A 19,749-nucleotide genomic window follows, 5' to 3' on the forward strand; every position below is an offset into this window, starting at 1 on the left:
CTTTTTGCTATTCCTCATATCCTTCCTATCTGTATCTGGCTCATCTGACCTTTCCCTATGCCTGGGCTTCAGAGAATGCCTTCCATTATATGAATATATGAAACCTTTCTGTTTTACCTCCCTCCATCCATAAACTATGTACATGCTGCTGCTGCCTCCCTTTTTAGAATATAAGCTCCTCTCTACACCACCCCCCCCCCCCCAGTAACCAATACACAACAGATATTTGATTCTTGGTTGGTTGCTTTACTAAAATTTAGCTAGATGGAAAAGTGGATAGAGCACTGGCCTTGGAGTCAGGAGGATGGAAGTTTGAATCCAGCCTCAGACTTTAGCTGTGTGACTTTGGGCAAGTCACTTAACCCTGATTGCCTCACATCCTGATTCATATTTGGCCACTGGACCCAGATAGCTCTGGAGGAGATAGTGAGGCTGGTGACTTAGCCCAGCAGAGTCCCCTCATTCAAATCCAATTCATGTCCTTATCATGGCATCACTCCCTGATAATTGTGGTCTTCTTAAAAGGTGAAGGACAAACATCATTAGGTATTATCAAAAAAGGAAAAAGGGCAATATGGCTTGTTAATAAAGTCATGCCATTTGCAACTGCCACTTCCTTTTCTAGATGTTCTCTATTGCTTCAATCCATTCTAGAATTTCCCCTAAAATTGAGATCAAGCTCAATTTGCCTGGTTTGCACTTTTTTGAAAGTGAATCCTTGCAGAACCCCTACCTCTTCCCATGATCTTTTGAATAGTACTGACAGTTAGCTAGGCCAACACACCTGCCAGTTATTTCAATCCCTGAGGGTGCACTTTATCAGACTATCCACTTGAATTCATCAAGGGCAACTAGGTGCTCTCCCACTAGGTCCTCATTTACCTTGACTATCAACTCGACATTTTTGTTCTGTCCCTTCCGAGTAGAGGGAAAAAAAAACAGAAATAAGAATTGAAGAGCACTGACTTTTCTCAAGTTATCATTTGCCTGCTCCCAATTCAGTAACCACATAACTTGCTTTGCATTTTTTTAGGTCTTTTTGCAAGGCAAATGGTGGCTTGCCCAAGGCCACACAGCTAGGCAATTATTAAGTGTCTGAGGCTGCATTTGAACTCAGGTACTCTATCCATTGTGCCACCCCCTTGCTTTGCATTTTGAAGAAGGCGGCCTGACCTCCAAATCTTCCTTTCAGCCTCAAAGTGACTAGAGCTGGTATAAGCCAGGAGAACTCAGAACGAAAAATCATCGGTAAAAATTTGAGAACCAGGAAACAAATGCCAAGGAGCGTGATGATTCAAATAGCAACATAGTAACCACAACAAGTGATCATAAAAGAAAGTCCATTAACATGTATCCTTTGGGCCAGCAAATCAAAGAAAAATCTCAACCTCTAAACAAAGATGAGGGAGATTATGGCTATCCGGGACAGTCAGGACCTAAGCTTGAATCTTCTTCTTCATCACAAAGGAAAAAGGCTGGTGGTTTTCTGGTTTCCGACCAGAAAAAGGAATCCTCTTAAACTTAAAAAAAAATTAGAGAGGGGAGGCTAGGTGTCACAGTGGATAGAGCATCGGCCCCGGAGTCAGGAGTACCTGGGTTCAAATCCGGTCTCAGACACTTAATAATTACTTAGCTGTGTGGCCTTGGGCAAGCCATTTAACCCCATTGCCTTGCAAAAAATAACCCCCTCCCCCAAAAATAAAGATTTGAATAGTTCATGCCCTGTTTTTGCCAATGATCTTTCCAGAATGAACCAATCACTTTAAGCCTCAGACATTTAATAATTATCTAGCTGTGTGGCTTTTGGCAAGTCACTTAGCCCCATTACCTTGCAAAAAAAAGAACCTAAAAAATATAGAGATTCGAATAGTTCTTGCTCTGTTTTTGCCAATGATCTTTCCAGAATGGACCAATCACTTTGAGCCTCAGACACTTAATAATTAGCTGTGTGGCTTTCGGCAAGTCACTTAGCCCCATTACCTTGCAAAAAAAAAAAAAGAACCTAAAAAATATAAAGATTTGAATAGATCATACCCTGTTTTTTGCCAATGATCTTTCCAGAATGGACCAATCACTTTAAGCCCCAGACATTTAATAATTACTTAGCTGCGTGACTTTGGGCAAGTCACTTAGCCCCATTGCCTTGCAAAAAAAAAAAAACTAAATAAAAATTAGAGGCAGCGTCGAGGGAAAAGGGGATTTGCACAAGGATCAGAAGGATCTGGAAGGGATCCCAGAGGTCATCTAGAGAGGAATCCTAGGAAAGTGAGGCTCAGATGTGAGGAGCTAAGGATGGAGGTCTTCCTGGCTCCGGGCTCAGCATTCTCTCCACTACATCGCTCTAGAGGAGTTTGACAATAATAGTAATAACTATAATGCCAAAATAGCTCCCCCAAACAATCCCACGCTGGGGGGGAGGGGATCAGCGCCGGACCCACTCTTCCCGCATCCCCTCAAGTTGCGTCCGCGTTTCGGGGAGCCGTCCCTGTCCTCCGTCTGGGCGCCCCATGGGGCGGTGACCGAAGGCGACAGGGGGCCCCGCCGCTGACTAAAGCTAAGCCGCTCCGGGGCCGGCGGAGCCCGCGGTCCCGGAGCCTCAGCCGCCTGCCGGCTCGCGCGGACCCGCGGAGCGCGCGCCTGCGCAGAGCGCGGCCGTCGGGCGGGGCCTGGGGGCCGGGGCGGGGCCTGCGGACCGTTACTCCGGAGCGGGGGCGGGGCGCGGGCGGCTCGGGATTGGCCGGCTCCGGGCGCGCTTCCCCGGCCGCCCCGCCCCCTGCCCCAGGTGTGAAGCGCTCCGGAGGGCCCGGGGCCGCGCGCCGTGCCGTCCTGGGGGGGTCCCGGGGCGCGCGTCGAAGTCTAAAGTACGAGGCAGCGCTTCCGGGGGGGGGAGGGGCGCCTCGGGAGCGATGGGAAACAGCCGCCAGGGGCGGGGGCGGGGGAGGAGGGGCCGGGCGCGCGCGGGGCCGCGCCTCCGCCCCCGCCGCCGCCGCCGCCGCCGCCGCCGCCGCCGCCGCCTCGGGCCGCTCCAGTCTGGCCGCGGAGCGCCGCGGAGCGCAGGGGGCTCCCACGCCCGGGCTGGGCCGGCCCGCAGGGCTCCCCCGCGGGCGCCCGGCTCGCTGCCTTTGTTCTCTCTCTTCCCCCTCACCTCCCACTCCCCTCCTGTCTCGTGGCGGCGGCTCCTCCCGCCGGAGGCTGTCGGGCTGCTCCGGGGGGAAGGGGAGGAGGGAGGCGAGGGGGAGGAGGAGGAGGAAGGCGCTGGGGCTCCCGGGGCGTCGGGGGGCGATGGCGAAGATCAGGGTGGCTTACGAGTACACGGAAGCGGAGGACAAGAGCATCCGGCTGGGCTTGTTCCTCATCATCTCGGGCATCGTGTCGCTCTTCATCTTCGGCTTCTGCTGGCTCAGTCCGGCCCTGCAGGACCTGCAAGCCAAGGCGGCCAACTGCACGGTGCTGTCGGTGCAGCAGATCGCCGAGGTGTTCGAGTGCACCTTCACCTGTGGCGCCTCCTGCCGCGGCACCTCGCAGTACCCCTGCGTGCAGGTGTACGTCAACAACTCCGAGTCCCACTCCCGGGCGCTGCTGCACCGCGACGAGCACCAGCTGCTGAGCAACCCCAAGGTGAGGGCCGGGCGGCCCGGGGCCCCGCGCCTCCCCGTTCACGCTTCTCCGCAGGGGGCGCGGGGCGCGGGGCGCGGGGCGCGGGGCGCTGTCCACCGGCCGCCCGCAGACACAGGTGCTGATCGCTACCGGTATCCGCTCCAGACCTCTAAAAAACTTTTCCTGCCTGATTCAAGGGGGGAAAAAAAAGCAATAGGCTCATATTCAGTGCATGCTTAAACTAATCGAAAATACAGATCTGATCAAAGAAAACCTGAAAAAAAAAAGCATTTATGAAACCATCCTGCATCTCTGATAGCGGAATGCAGGATAGGGAACGGCAGAATATACTAGGAAAACCGGTGGAGGGATCTGCTTATAAAATGCAATGGATGAATGTAGTTTTTACCAGCGCTATCGGAAACATTTTCTCCTTTTCTCTTTTCTTTCTTCCATCAAAAGAAACGATGAGTCTTGGCAAAACTATTCAAGATTTTTCCAAGTTCTGATGATTAGAGGGAAGATGATTCAGAGAGGTTTCATGATTGAGAAGCAAAATTAAGGTCTACCAGTTTAAACTTACTCGCTTGAAGTTTTTCTAGACTCTCTTTATGGGAAAAGTGCCCTCCTTGTGTGGATGTTTTGATTACTTTCATTAGCGAAGAGAATTTTGAGAGTTGGTTTCATGGAGCGTTAACAACTAAACTGTTAAGTAACCCTTTAGCTTGTGAAAGTTTTTGCATTAAACTTTAAATTCATGAAAGGTAAAGCAGTTTATTTAACGAAGGTATCTTTGTTCCTAAATGAACTTGAAGGAAAAAAGTTTTTTTCCCCCCACTATTAGTTAGGAAATGTAGATTTCAGAAAGAAAGCGAAATTCCATAAGAGGGTAGAGGGAGTATAATTTTAAAACTTGCCAGGTGGTAATGGTGTTGTAAATAAGTATTGTAAACTAACTTGCTTCATATACCATTGTGCAAAAATATTTTTCAAGTAATCAAAGTATTAGAAATATCATTTTAAGGAGTGAATCAAGCCCAATAGTTGTTAGAGAAATAGTGAATCATAAGAATATAGAATTTCTGAGCTAAGAGGAACATCAATTCCATATGTTAAATAGTTATTGAAGCTCTATTTTCTTTAAGAAAACTAAGAGATTGTATAGTAAGTCATGCAGATCACCTATTGCTAATACTTTAAGACAGAAAAACTACAAATTGCTAAGCCCTGTAAAAATGCCTTGGACAAAATTTTCTTCAGAATTTCAAAGCAAATTCTGAAATTTTTGGCAAAAGAAAAAATTGGAAGCATTAGTAGATAGATTTAAAAATCACTTGGAAGCAAATACTTTATGTAATACTTAGATTTGAATTTATTTGCCAAGAGTCTGTTTCTTTAGAGTGCCAATTCTCATGCTGGCAGGATAGATCTTGAAGTACCTGGGCAAAATAACATTTTTGAAGAAGCTTTAATAGAATTCAAGAAATAAGCATAGGGAAAAAATATATATATATACATACATATGATGTGTGTGTGTGTATATGCATGTTTGTGTATACATACATATATATGTACATATCTATCCACAAGTTTGGAAAAATTCAAGGACATTCAGTTCAAGGTTGAAGGAAGTGGGGAGCATCTCAGTCAAAATTTAATCAAATCTCCCTAGCCAGGGTTTATACTTGGGGAACTTCATCCAAATTGTTAATAATTTGCAACATTAATACAATACAAATTTATGCTTTGGCTGTAGTCTTTCCAGTTCAGATTAGTGTGGGCCATTATTGATAGAACAGGATGAGTAAACATATTGAGGTAGTTCCAAGTACAGAAACAGAATGTTAGGTAAGAATGACTTTTTTTTTAAATACCTGACCTGTTATTTCATTGGTGTTAGGGAGTTTCTGATAAGTCAATGTCTCTAAGGCAATGAGAGGTTAGATTACTTGTCCAGAGTCAAATCCTATCAGATAATAATCCCAATTTAGCCTTCCCATTATAGAAGAAATCCTTTCTTCCCAAAATGTATTCTTCTCTTATCCTCTTTCTTGATTTTTTTTTCCACTTCTCTTCAGTGATGTTTATCTGAAATTCCCTAAGCCTCCCAAGCATTCCCTTCCTAGAGTATGTAGGGAGTGGGTTTCCCTACCTTTCAAGAACAGCCCCCAGGAATCCAAGATGTTTTCTTCATTACCCATCCCACAAGAAGCAAAATTTAGTAAACTGTGACTCAAAAAAAAAATAGACCAAGGTTTTAAAGATTTTTTTTCATCTTTTCCTCAACCCCAAATTGTACAGACTACTTTATTAATTACAAATGAAAGTCAGGAAGAGTTCTGGAAATATTACAGAGAACATGTAATCACCAAAATCATATATTACTAAAAACACTGGGAGATTTTGTTTCTGACTGATCCAACTTTTAAAGGAATTTTAATTCTGTTAGATATAATTATCAACATCTATTTTGATTTTTGTTATTATTGATTTTGCAGACAGGAAACTCTACCAATTGCAATGATAGAATTAACCCTTTATTATCTGTAGATAAATTCTTTTGTGAATTTCTCTGTTGCCATCCTTGTGATAACACTCTTCAGAATTATTTTTCCTGAGCCATTGAGCTAGTATGTGCTTAAGGGATATAAATGCATTTTAACATTGATTACTAAAAATATATAATTGGGGGGGAAATCAAATAAAGCATACCAGAGTTGAAGATAAATGGTTTCTGGTTTTTCTCAAGAGTTTTAGATTGTTTATACTACTGCTTCCTTCCATTAACAAACATAATTGAGATTTCAGTGAATTATGTTTGGAAAAAAGACAGATATGTAAAGTGCTCTCCTTTCTAGAGAATACCTGCACTTTAATGGTACAGTAGATAGAACTTGGAGACTTGGAGTTAGAAAGATTTGAACTCAAATTATGTCTAATTAGCTTGCTGTGTGACCCATCGTGGCAAGTCATTTATCTGTGTCTGTTTCTTCATCTATAAAATAAAGATGAGAATAGCACCTATATCGCAGAGTTGATGTGAAGATTAAATAAGTTATATGTGAAATGCTTTGCAAACCTTAAAACACTATATAAAATGGTACCTGTTATTAGAACTTTAGGAGAATTCTAAAGTAGGAAGAGTAGGGTACTAAAAGTATTATGAAAGATAGAAAATATAGGAAAGGGCCGGGGAAGCAGGTAAAATGACTAAAAGGGACTTGGTGAAATTGAGACTGAAGGATAGACAAAGTAAAGTGAAGTCCAAGACCTATCATTTATCATAATTTACCAAGTCTCCAAAACTTTCTTCCCTCTCTCCTCAGAGAGGCTGTTTAGTTCCCTATTGGCAGCACACTTAACACTACAAAAGACTGCCTCTGGGGCTCACATGTCCAGTGCTTAGCTTTACCAGGCTCAGGGATAAGCTTAAAATCTCTCTAACTCAGGCTTTTGAATGGAGTTTCAGGTTGTAGTTTCCAAGATGGGATCGAGAATTCTTGTCTCAACACTTTTTAAAATCTTTATTCTTTTAAGAAAGTTATTATAGAGTATACTTATTTTAAAAACTGAATATTGCTAACTAATTTTGTATCTGCAAATAACTCTTTAAAACATTTGTTGAATCACCACAAGAAGCCACTGGTCTATTGAAAAGAGCTACCTTCATGTTTATCTGTAAAAAAGCTTTAGAAATTTATAATTTTACCTATCCCTCTATAAATTTCTTTAAGTAGAATGTGTAGAAGTCACTATCACTTGTATCTATTTCTGAAGGAACAATGAAAAACAAAGTTGTTTATTTGATAGTGATCTAATTATATTATAAACCCTAAAGTATATTGCTTTTAATTACTTTTGTGCTATTATTATTAAATTATATATCTTAGACTCTTTAACAATACTTCTATAAGTAATGATTAAATAAATGAATAAAATTAACACTGATATGTAATATACACCTACCTTGTTTGTAGTTGTATATGAAGAGGGGATGCATTTATATTTCAACCATTGTCATAAGGTTTACAAACATTTTATTATAGTTTCATGTATAGTAATAAATTTTATTTACTTAATATGTGTAGTTGATAAGTGAACCATTAAAAGTTTCCTGTTCAAGTAGTTATACGAATTTTATAGTTCTTTTGCAGAATTTCTTTTTCCGTTGAACCCCTAGATATTTGTCATCTGGTTGAACTGTTTCTTACTGGCAGCAGAATTATGAACAGAATAGTCTCAAATATTTCAAATATGCTATGTCATTTATCTTATGCCTTACCTGGGTTATTTGTACGTTGTATACCAATTGTGCTAAATCAATTCATGACAGATATTGTGTGAGTTTTCACATTTCATAATTGTCAGAAATGAACATGTCCTTCTTTGTGTTTGTTAAATAGCAATATACTTGACTACACACCACTTTTTAGAGGAAGCAATTTTCTTTTGTGAGTAATAATTCTGCAAATAAGTGAATTTAAATAATTTATATTTTCTTTTTGCTTGAGTAGTAGAGTCCAACAACATGGGTCTTGGGAGACTTTCTATCCTTAAAGACAAGTTCAAGACTACCAGATAAGAGATTGTGCCTTCTGTGACATTTTTGATACATCAGTACAACAATTTATATTGATGTCATGGCATTTTCAGTAGGAAAAATTAGAACACAGAGAATAATTCACTCACCTCCTTGAAAGAGGCAGTTCAATCACTGATCACTTCTGTGTAATCGATCTAATTATTCTAATTATTCTGTTATATTCCTTCAGCTCTAGTACCTGGCACAGTACCTTACCTTATACATACTAGGTTATCAACAAATATTTGTTGAATAAATGAATATTAATTACAATATTCTTTTTCAATACAATTGGCACCCATAGAACTCACTATTTCCTCTCCCTAGAAAATGTTTCTCTTACAATCTACCACAGTTAAAAAAATGGAAACTTATATTCAAAATTTTAAATTCATGTTTCAATATTTATAAAGTGATACATTAGAGCTTGAAAGGCAATCAATGATCATCTCATTTGTTCTCATTTTATAGATGAAAAAACTGAGGGATAGAATGGTAAAGTGATTTACTCATGGATACAGTTTGTAAGTAGCAGAGTTGAGACTCAAACCCAGAATCTCCAAATCCAGCATCCTTACCATAGTGCCTTGCTGTCTTAAGATCAAAATCTTGGAATGTCTTTCCCATATGTCCCATATTTAGAGCTAGAATTTAAACTCCCTTGTTAGAGATTTAAAGTTCTTCAAAATTGGCTCCTTTTCAGTCTTGCACATTTCCCTCTCCTCTTAGCCCAAACTCTTCAATCCCATCCACATTGGCCTACTTGCTGTTTTTCACACATGATATTCTAATTCACATTTATGTCTCTTTCCTGGCTGTTCTCCTTGTGAGGTGTATACTTCTTCCTCATCTGCACTCTTGGAATCTCTAGTTTCCTTTACAACTTAGTTCAAAGCACCACTTTCCACTTGAAGTGAAATCCTCCCAGCTGCTAAGTATCTATATATCACCAAATTACTTTGTATTCATTTTGCATACAATCTGTATTTAATTATAAATGTACAGTTTTATTTCCTTTGTTAGACTAAGTTCTTTAAGGTTAGGGACTTTTGTCTTTGTGTCTCAAGTGCCAATCACAGTACCAGACACATATTAAATATTTAAAAAATTCTCATTGATTGACAGGTTTTCTTTGAGGATCACCTCCTGGCCTTCTGAAATAACTCCTTCTGAATTCCTGTCGCACTGACTGTCTTGCGCCATTGGGGGGGGGGCACTTAACCCACATAATTTTATACTATTTTTTTAATGTATATATCCTGTCTTAAGTGCCTGGAAAGGAGAGACCATATCTGATAGCACAGAATTGTAAAGTTAGAAAAGAGTTCAGCAATTCTCTATTCTAGACCAGCCCCATTTTTTTTAAAGATGAGAAAGATTGAGCCAAAAAAATGGCTTGTGCAAGGCAACCCATCCTGCTGTCTTTAGATCCAGTGCATATTCCATGACTGTATCCCTTTGTGATAATAATATTTTGACATAACTAAAGTTACTTTCATTATTTGTGTGGCCTTGGGCAGGTAGGTCACTTAATTCCCCAGTGTTTAATTTTTTTTTTAATCTGTAAATTGAAAGGGTTGTATTAAATTTTCTCTGGGGATACGCTCAGCATTAAAATTCTCTGATTCTGTGATAAAAGACAAAAAGTTTGAGATTCACCTTCAATCCATCAAATTGTAGTGTTGTATTAAAATAGGTTTTTCCTTCTTCCTATTCAAATAAAATACCTAAAGCCTTTTCTTTTGTCATTATGAAAATTAATTTGTTTTAAATTAACCCAAAATTTAGATTAATTTTCAAAATGAACAGTGTGAGTAACATTTGACAGAGAAAATTGTTGAAAGGGAATCCAAATACATTGAATTGTATTTTTAGTGTTACTGTCCCACATTGAATTTATTTAAATTCATTAATAGCAGTCAAATTAGATAAGCATTTTTCAGACTCTAAAAAGAATTAGGTAAACACTTTTGAAGAATCAAGTTTGCAGGTCAACTAATAAATGACAATGGAGTTATCCTTTGGGAGTAAGTGGTAACAGTTACTTTACCTATACAATTTTTTATTGGTGCCTGTAATTTCATCAGTCATAACTAACTGGAAATGAAGTGACTGATCATTTGTGATGAAACAGGCTAACAACCTAATGGCCCAATGTACTCCACTGGCATCCATACCGTGTGCCAATAGACTGGTCACCTAAAAGTGAACTGACTATAATAACCCATGAAACAAGGAAAAATATAAAATTATACTCACTTTTATGACCAATAGAACTACTATTTGGTCAATAATCATTTGGATTTTCTCTGTTATTGGAATCTAAAAAGCAAGTTGCTGTTAAATGAAATGCTGACTTACAGATTCTCCTTGGAGGAACTGGTTGAATTGTTTTTATTGTAAATACAGAAACATTAAGAAACATTTCATGGGATCTTGGGTCATTTTATGTTACATTGTTTTATCATAAACATTTGCCAAAATACATCCAAGAAAATAATTGTAACTGATGTGTCATAATATCTATTGCAGAAAATGGAGAAATTCCATGAATTTTATAAAACCCTAAAAATTAAATCAACATGCCTTTTGATAATTGGAAACTTCATTGTAAAGGCCTGAATGGGAAGGATGGAAAAAATATATTTGAAAATATGACTGTAAGGGGCAGCTAGGTGGTGTAGTGGATAAAGCACCAGCCTTGGAGTCAGGAGTACCTGGGTTCAAATCCGGTCTCAGACATTTAATAATTACCTAGCTGTGTGGCCTTGGGCAAGCCACTTAACCCCATTTGCCTTGCAAAAACCTAAAAAAAAAATATGACTGTGAAAGAGACCAAAGTCTGTAAGACTATAGAAAACTCATATTTATATCCTTTGGGAACAGTAAGGAAGCATTAGAGCTAAGCATCAAATATCACAAAATTGAAATTGATTACATTTTAGCAGATAGGAAATGACTGGTTACCAATGTTTTTTTCCCAAATAGCAGGCTACTAACTGATTAGAACAAACTTAAAAACACCATATCAGGAGAATTAAAAAGTGAAATGAGGTTTATATTTGTAGTGACTTTAACTGATGAAATCATTCAAGAATAAAGTATAATATCTACTATTGTTGCAGCTAGGTCCTACAGATACAAAGATAAAAATGAAACATTTCTTTCTAGGTCATAGTCTTAGCTTCCTTCACCATGCCCTAGAAACCTCATGTTTCTGGTAGTTGACTCCAACCCTAGAATTCATACATTGTTCCTTCTGATTTAGGGGCTCCTTCCAGAATGGCCAGCTACATCTGATTCCTCTCTAGGGTGTACTTCCAGCTCATTAACTCTACTGTGAATTGGGGGGGGGGTCTTCCTTATCAGTTTGTTTGGCTGTGTTGCCTTCAACTAGAATGTAAGCAACTTGAGAGTGAGAGAGTATGGTGCCTTGTAAGTTATTGAGAGGCTGGTTAACTGATTAAAAAGAGTTCCATTTCTCTAAGAGTTTAAATATCAGTTGGGGAGACTGTGTAGCAAATATATATTATATATTGAATAAATACAAAATCATTAGTTTAAGGGAGGGAAGGAACTAGCAGTTGGAGAGGTAGTATTGGAGGTGAGGAAGGGGAATGAATTTCAGACCTGGGGATGGAGATAGGAAACGAGTGCCTTGGGTGAGCACAACTGGAAGGACAGTTTGGCTAAAACATTAAATGAAAAGTAATTTATAATCAGACTTGTAAATGTGAATTGGGCCAGGAAGGAAAGTATTTTATGCAAACATTTTTCAGGGGCAAGCCAAGCAGAGAGTGAAATGGTCAGATTTGTGTTTAAGAAGAATCATTTTAGTAGCTACATGATGGAGTGCAGAAAGACTTTAGTCAGATATCCCATTAGGAGGCCTTTGCAGTAGCACTGGAGAAAAAAAAGATCCCTGAACTAAGGGGGTGGTAGAGTAGGAAGAGGGCAGATTCAAGGTAAGAATGGCAAGGTTTTTTAGCTAATTGGGTTTGGTGTTAGCCTTGATTTTTCATTCATGTGGGTGTAGGGTAAGGCCTAGGAATAGATAGAATAATAAGATCAGTCACTAATTAAGCATTTATTAGAGTCCTTCTATGTGACACGCATTGTGCCCAGCAATAGGGCTACAAAGAAAGGCAAAAGCCTGTCCCTGCCCTGAAGGAGCTTCTAATAGAAGGAATGTCAGTTTTTGATCATGAAAGTAGAAGACACTTGGGTGATGGTGAGATCCAGCATGTGACAGAAAGGGAATGAAGGAAGAGAATAGAGGAAATTAGTAAATTGAGGAAAAGGAAGGTCAGGGTGTTTGAGGAGCATCAACATGCATATTCAAACACCATAATAAAAGGAAAATTGGTAAAAAAAAGTTTTGAATTCCATGAGAAAGGTGGAAGAATGATTTAGAATCCAGTAGCCAGCAACCACCATTTAGGCAATAAGTTTTGATAGAAATGACATAGGAGAGGAGGTTGCATTCTAAAAGATGTTTGATTCAAATTTTTAAAAAGTGAAGATGTAGACACATCACTCAACCCTTCTGCCTCAAATGACAGTTTATATCTTGCCTTATTTAACTCTCTAGAAGCTTGTTATCCATGTATACTCGCTTAATAGAATTAGATTTGTTCACTAATGCATATTCAGAATATTTTAAGATACTCACTTAGAATCGAAAGTTGCATACTGCCCACATGACTTTTTTCTTAAGATTTCCTTAAATTTCAGGCAGTCTACTATGAAGATATAGTTTGTAGAAGTACTCCCACAATACTAATGTGATCAGAAGTTTAAGAAATATGGTCATTGCCAAATGAAATATAAAAAAGATGAGATGTAAAATGCAGAAGTTTCTCTTCAGAAAATCCTTGTCCCTGGCAAGAAAGGGCAACATGCCCATAAAGAAGCCCAACTAAGATTGCATTGATGGCACCAGATAGTGACCACCTAGCCAAATAAGAGACCAAAGGCTAGTGCAAAAACTCTTAATCCACCTTTCAGCGAATGTACTAGGAAAATAAATTACCTCACCCTTGTGCAAGCAGGAGCCTTCCTCCATTTTTTTCAAAAGAGACAGTTCCCATTCCAATTCAGGCAGATTGGCACCAGAGAATTCACTTGCTAGTAGTGTGGCATGTTGATTAACACTAGTTTTTTTTTCCTACTCTACTTCCATGGCATTTATTTTCAGAAGTCTTCCAATGAAGGGCTATGATCAGAGAATGTATCAAATTTGTTTCCCAAATTATGGATATATATATATATATATATATGTATATGTATGTATGTATAAAGGTAATAATTGGCAAGTCACTATTGATGATCTATAATGGGAGACAAAGAATTTTTTATGAGCTTGATAAAAAGGGATGGGCGAAGGAATGCTAGCAAACATTCTACTTCATCTGTAATTCTGTCTTTATTTTTTATAAAGGATAGAGAGCTGGCTTCAAGCCATTATAGACCTGGGATCAAGCCCACTCAGGTACAGCCACTCTCTCTCCTTCCGAAAATCGGCTGCTAACAATAGAATTAAATTTCCTCACAGAATACTATCCAAAGCTATAGAAGTTGTAAGGAGATCAGGTGTTTGCTAATCAAGGTGAGTTCCAAGGTCTTTTGTGGGGAGGGGTCCTCATTTTAGCAGTTGATTCATATCAGTAAAGCTTCCTCAGGAACTGATAAAAATCTATGTCTATATAGATTCTTTTTATCAGCATCAGCATAGTATGCTATTCTGCCCCTCCCCATCCTCTGGAGGCCTGGCACCGCCCAGTTGATGCTGAAGAGCTGGCCCTTCCTTCTAGTACTGGCTGAATCTTCTATGGAATCCAGACCCTTCTCCATTCCATCACACTTCTTCAGGAGTATGTGTTCCAGCATTTCTTGCTGTTCCTACCATGTTCAGACCCTCCTTTTCCCACCATCATTCAACTTTGTGTGTTTAGGAGATCCAACCTTGAGATGTAAAGGCAAATGTATTTTATTTTCCAAACTATGTTATCTTTAGAAATTTGGGAGAGTATTTTAAAGTCAAGAGATAGCATGATGGAGTGGAGAAGGGTTCAAGTCCTACATCTGGCAAAGTATTTAACTTGCACTTCCCTGGGCAACTAACTGTATGAGACTAGGCAGACAAGTCACTGATCTTCATTTCTGGAGAGATTTTCTATCAGTGAGTTACCTAGTTGGACTGAATCATAGCTGTAGACTAATTGCTTTCTTCCCAGTTCTCTCTCTCTCGCCCTCTCTCTCTCTCTCTCTCTCTCTCTCTCTCTCTCTCTCACACACACACACACACACACGTATTTACATTTTGGAAGCCAATCAATTTATTCCTCAATTTTGATAATGGATGAAAATTATTCTCAGTCTATTAGCAAAAAATATATACTTCAAATATTGATACTCCTTTGTGATTGGGCAAAACTCTTTCCTTCACCCTACCTTATTGACCTTGGCTTTGTTAAAGAAGGTCCCCCCACCACTTTCATATCCCAACAAACATAGAGTAAGTCCAGGACAAAGCTAGAGGAAAGGAGTTGGAAAGAAAGTTTTGTCAGGAAAGTACATTTTGCATAGTTTCAGCCCAGAGTTGAGACAAGAGGAGATGACCTTGTGGCCTTGTGAGTTGGAAAAAGTACCTTGCAAATATGGAGAAGGAAGCATGTGTATGGGAACTACTCTCTGTGCCCACAGGTTTGAGGAATCTTCTACATTTCCTTCCCCAGTTGGATCATTCTGAGGAGACTACAGAGGGCAGTTTATAGACATAAAATCTATTATGAGCTCAGATTCTATGAGGGCCCTTTCAGCAACCTCTAATCATGTTATAGGGGGTAAGGCAAATGGAAACTCTTTAGAGTTAGCTGCACTGTCTCAGGTAGTTAACACCACACAATAGTGGTTCCCAGGAGAGGTGAAATATATTTCTTCTCTAGTAATGGAAAATGAAGGATACTGGTATAACTTTATTATACCAGTTCCCCTTACAGTGGAATCTTGTTACCTTTGAGGAAGGCAAATGGTCCTGGCAATTTTCAGTGGATTACAGGGAGTTAACCCAGGTTTGAGTGGCATGGGTCTTTCAACCTTGCCAATACATTTTTCTCTATTCTGTGGATAAACCTGGGAAGGAGTCCAAGATGTCTTTTCCCAAGGCTACCTAAATTTTTTTCTACTACAATCAGTTATTTGTGGGACATGTTATCTCCCATTAGAGATATATGCTAAACAACCAGGTTGGAAGCAATATAAGAACTGCAAATATTGATAAGTGGATCCAGGATCAATTTGGACATTTCCTCTGCTATGCTTATGACTATATGATCCCTCTAAGGGCTAGATAGCTACTCCTAAACCAAGTGACTCTCAACCTTTAGGCAATCTTCTAGACTTTTACCCCTGCTGATCAAAAGCTACATTATATGTGTTTGCCCAGGACACATATCTGACCTCCCAGAAACCATGTCTGTGACCAACCAGTGCAACCTTGGAAAGGAGAAAGTCCCTCAACTAATTTATTGGATTCATTATTCAGAAAGATTTATCTGAGAAGAATATACTGGACATAGGTCTGACTGAGGCTCTTTGATTCTAACTCACTTGACAGGCTTCCTCTCCTCTTCTTCAGGGAACTCCTTACTAGAAATAACCTGGGGATGGGGAGGGCGGCAGGGGAGGAAACAAAAGTTTTATTGCTGGGAGGTCATTTGCTTTCTAATAGGCAAAACTATTGATATTTATCTGGAAAAGAGTATCTCTTAGTTAACTTTGTGATAATTCTGTCATTAGATGAGGGTGAGAGAGAAGCCTTATTTAACTCTCAACTAAATTTTGGAAGAAGGAAACCTCTAAGAGAGCAAAGATTTTGCTTCATTCTGCTGTGATGTGGCTTTTAGGAGAGGAGTGGTTTTGGCCAGTGTTCCAGAGAATACTGAGTTGTGGTCTAGGGAGTACCTCTGTACCAGCTTGGACACAGATTGGGGCAGGTCACATTGTAAGAGGCTTATTACCTTTCAGCCCTTTTACTAAAGAGGACTCTGATTTAGATGAATTATCTACTGTGCCCGAAGTGCTTCTGCCATAGTTCTGCTATTCCTAGAGCTCTTCCTGCTCTTCATCAATACCTCATATAAAGAGAAGAAATCTATGACTCTGGCAGAGTCATCATCAGTGCTGTGACTCTGATGTTCTTAGCACTGGTCTGTTTTAGTATCACCACCTCCCACTAGGAGACTCACTATGATCTACAAAGATATGACATCACTTACACCATGGACCAGTAAAAGATTTGACATTTGGTCCTCCTAAGAGGAAAGGCCTAGGATTTCTGACTGATGTTCTTAACATTTTTAGCTTTTTTTGTTGTGTTTGTTTCTGTTCCTTCTTTCCCTTAGTACTGTACCTGATGGACAGTCCAGTAAAAGATTTGAGACAGTCCTCCTAAGTAGAGTGAAAAGACTTACTGAATTTTTCTTTCTACCACATTTTTATTTTGTTTTGTTTTTGCTTAGTTGTTTGTTTCTGTTTCCCTTTTTTACTACTATCCATGAGAGGAGTAGTGTCCAGTAAAAGACTTGAGCGTGGTCCTTCTTAAGGGAATAGGATTATTAGCTTTTCTTCTCCACATTGGGGGCGGGGAGGAAAAAAGGGAGCTTGCTGTTTGATCCTTTTCACCAAGTTGTACTGCCTATGCAAGAAGGATTGTCCAGTAAAAGGCCCTCTAGAATAGAAGTATTAAACAAACTTACTGCCTCCAAAACTCCCAAATGTAGCCCAAAGTGGATTAAAATGTAATTGGGAAATGATTAACAATCATTAAAAATATAGTTCAGCACAGACAATTATTAATTTGTGAGTTTTCAAAGTAAGCTCACAGGGATACAATTGGAATTTGAGTCTGATAACTGCTCTAGAAGATCTGTAGGCCCTTGCCACTAAAAAGTGTTATATTGATAGGATAAAGCTGCTCCTAGAACCTAATTGATTCTTACTTCTTGTTCATCCAGGGACTTAAAAAGTGCCACCCATGCAGATGCTATGCTTTTAAAGGATGACTGGGACCATGGGAGTAACCATGAGAATTAACTCTAATAACCTACCTACTAAGCAAGGTTACATGTACAGATGAGGCAGCATCTACAAAACTAAGGGCTTTTATGTACTTGTTGGCATTATCCTTGCTGTTTTTAGGGAAAGGCTAACCTCCTTTTTTCCCTTTGTTAAATGTTAAATGACTTGTGAGTACCTCGTTTCATCCCAGCATTGAGTCCAAATTAACAGGGTGCTGTGTGAATGTTTTAATCATATTATATTTATCTCTTTTAAATTTTCATTGTGCACAGAATGGCAGTGTTCATACAATGTGAGTGTTCACTATAAAAATGTTTTGTTGTAATGTTTTGCTTGGTAATACCTGTACAAATATGATTTGTTCTAACTACTGTAATTATTTAAATCTAAACAGGGTTAGATAAGGGTAGACCTCATCAAAGGTTATAAAGAGTTTTTAAAAGAAGAAATTCAAGTTGCCAATAGTCATGTCAGAAAAAAGGCTACATATTACTAATGATTAGAGAAAGGCAAATTAAGGCAACCCTCATACTCATCAGATTGCTAGTTGACCAAGAAAGAAAATGATAAATTTTGCAGGGACTGTGAGAATGTAGATAGATTAATGCATTGTTGTTGAGGTTGTAAATTGGTACAACCATTTTGTAAAGCAATTGGGAACTACACTCCAAAAATTATCCTACTTTACATATCCTTTGATCAGCAGCGTACCTACTAGGCCTCTGCTTGAGAGATCAAAAAAAAAAAAAGGAAAGAACCTATATAATTAAAAATATTTCTAGCAGCTCTTTTTTGTAGTAGAAAAGAACTAGAAGACTAGGAGGCATTTATTAATTATGAGTGACTGCAAAAATAATGGTATATGCAAGTAAGACTTTTTAAAGATAAAGGAACCATGAACATATTTATAGTGCTCCAGGAAGGAGTCAATATTTAGGAAAAGGGAGAGAGAACAGTAGTAGGGGCAATCTGCTAGAAAAGACTGTTGAGGTTGGGATAAAGAGGCTGTGTAGAGGAGCAGTCCTCAAGAAGGAGAAGGGCTTTCTCTTCATGAGACTAGAGTGAAGGGGGAGCTAGTAGGGGATGATGTGGAACCTGTTCAGAGAGCCTACCTTCTTAGAGACATGTCTAGAAGAAGGTATGTTTTAAGAAAAATCCTTTGAGGTTATATATTCAGAGAGCAGGTATCTTCCCATAGACTCTGGAAAATATTACACTATGAAAGGATAAAAAAAATATAAAATATAAGTTGCTTCTTTTTCTCTTGGTACTATCCATATTTCACTATGAAAAAATAAGAATATAAGTGCAACTATTAGAGTTTATGTGCAGAAGTAGGGATGAGGCTGAGCTTATTTCCATCCTTAGCAACTTCTCCCCATTGTAGATCACAGAACTGTAGATTTAGAACTAGAAGGGATCTTATAGGGTCATTTAGTTCAGTTTTCTCCTTTTAAAGGATGAGAAATTTAATGTCTAAGTCGAAGGAGCTTGCCCTGTCTAAACCTGTAATATGCTGCCTCTTAGAGTCTGGGTTTTTGTTTTCCTATTATCAGTTGTTCAGGGAAGTGCCTTTATTTCTGTGAATTGATGGATGTGGTATACATTTCTGTAATTGCTTTAACTTGGAATTTTAAAATAAAATTTATTTTTTGTGGTAACTAAAGTTAATTAGATTCACTAAATTTGTGGTATTCCCTTCTAGTAAAAGTTTGGATCTTCTCCACATCTTGTAATGTCACTCAAAGTGCTAATTCTACTCCTTATATTCTGTTTTGCTAGTGCTCATATATTCCTCCTTGTGAAAGAGAAAATCAGAAGAATTTGGAAAGTGTCATGACTTGGCAACAGTACTGGGAAGATGAAATTGGTTCTCAGCCATTCACTTGCTATTTTAATCAGTATCAGAGGTAAGTTCACATTGATGTGTTCGTGTCTGACCATTTCTATTACCTGTTCTTCCCTTCCTGATAGTCATTTGTGTTCTCTCTTATTTCACTGGTGCTCAAGCATCTTGATTTTGTTGGGGTGAGTATTCTGTTCAGTGACACAGATCTCAAGCTCTCCTTGCCTGAGCAGATCGTCATTAAGAACTGCTCCAGTTGAAAAAGTCATTGTCCTATGACCAACATAATAGTGAGACTCGGAATTTAGCTGGACTGATCCTTAGTATAGTCTGTCATTATGCCCATATTTGAAACTTTTCCAGCATAGAAGAACCTGCTAGAACTTAAGTTCTACTGGGATAGTATCCATTGTTTGTGCCTTTATGTATACTTGCTAAAATATTATTTTCCATATTGACATCAATTGATAATACCTTTTAATTTAGACATCTATGTGCTCTGGTGGATGGAACATCAGGTGGATTTGGAATCAGGAAGTTCTGAATTCAAGTCCAACCTCAGACATTTACTAGCTGTGTAACTCTGAGCAAGTCACTTAACTTCAGTTTTCTTTAACCTTCTCAATTTTAAAATAATAATAAT

The 19,749-nt window shown here is 39.1% G+C and overlaps 1 protein-coding gene across 8 annotated transcripts in view; it reads left to right on the forward strand.

Moving 5' to 3' along the window:
- Window positions 1-3,039: 3,039 nt before the first annotated feature.
- KCNMB4 (potassium calcium-activated channel subfamily M regulatory beta subunit 4) overlaps window positions 3,040-19,749 on the forward strand; it is a 171,076-nt gene continuing 154,366 nt past the window's right edge. For all 8 annotated transcript variants that reach the window (XR_012476159.1, XR_012476163.1, XR_012476160.1 and 5 more), the window contains exons 1-2: window positions 3,040-3,618; window positions 19,043-19,170. Coding sequence is in view for 3 of the 8 variants with exons in the window: in XM_074226147.1 (XP_074082248.1) it covers window positions 3,283-3,618; window positions 19,043-19,170 (464 nt within the window). In the remaining 5 variants the exon portion in view is untranslated. The remainder of the gene's footprint in view (window positions 3,619-19,042; window positions 19,171-19,749) is intronic.

Source organism: Macrotis lagotis, chromosome 2 (assembly GCF_037893015.1).
Source record: "Macrotis lagotis isolate mMagLag1 chromosome 2, bilby.v1.9.chrom.fasta, whole genome shotgun sequence".
Lineage (NCBI taxonomy): Eukaryota > Metazoa > Chordata > Mammalia > Peramelemorphia > Peramelidae > Macrotis > Macrotis lagotis.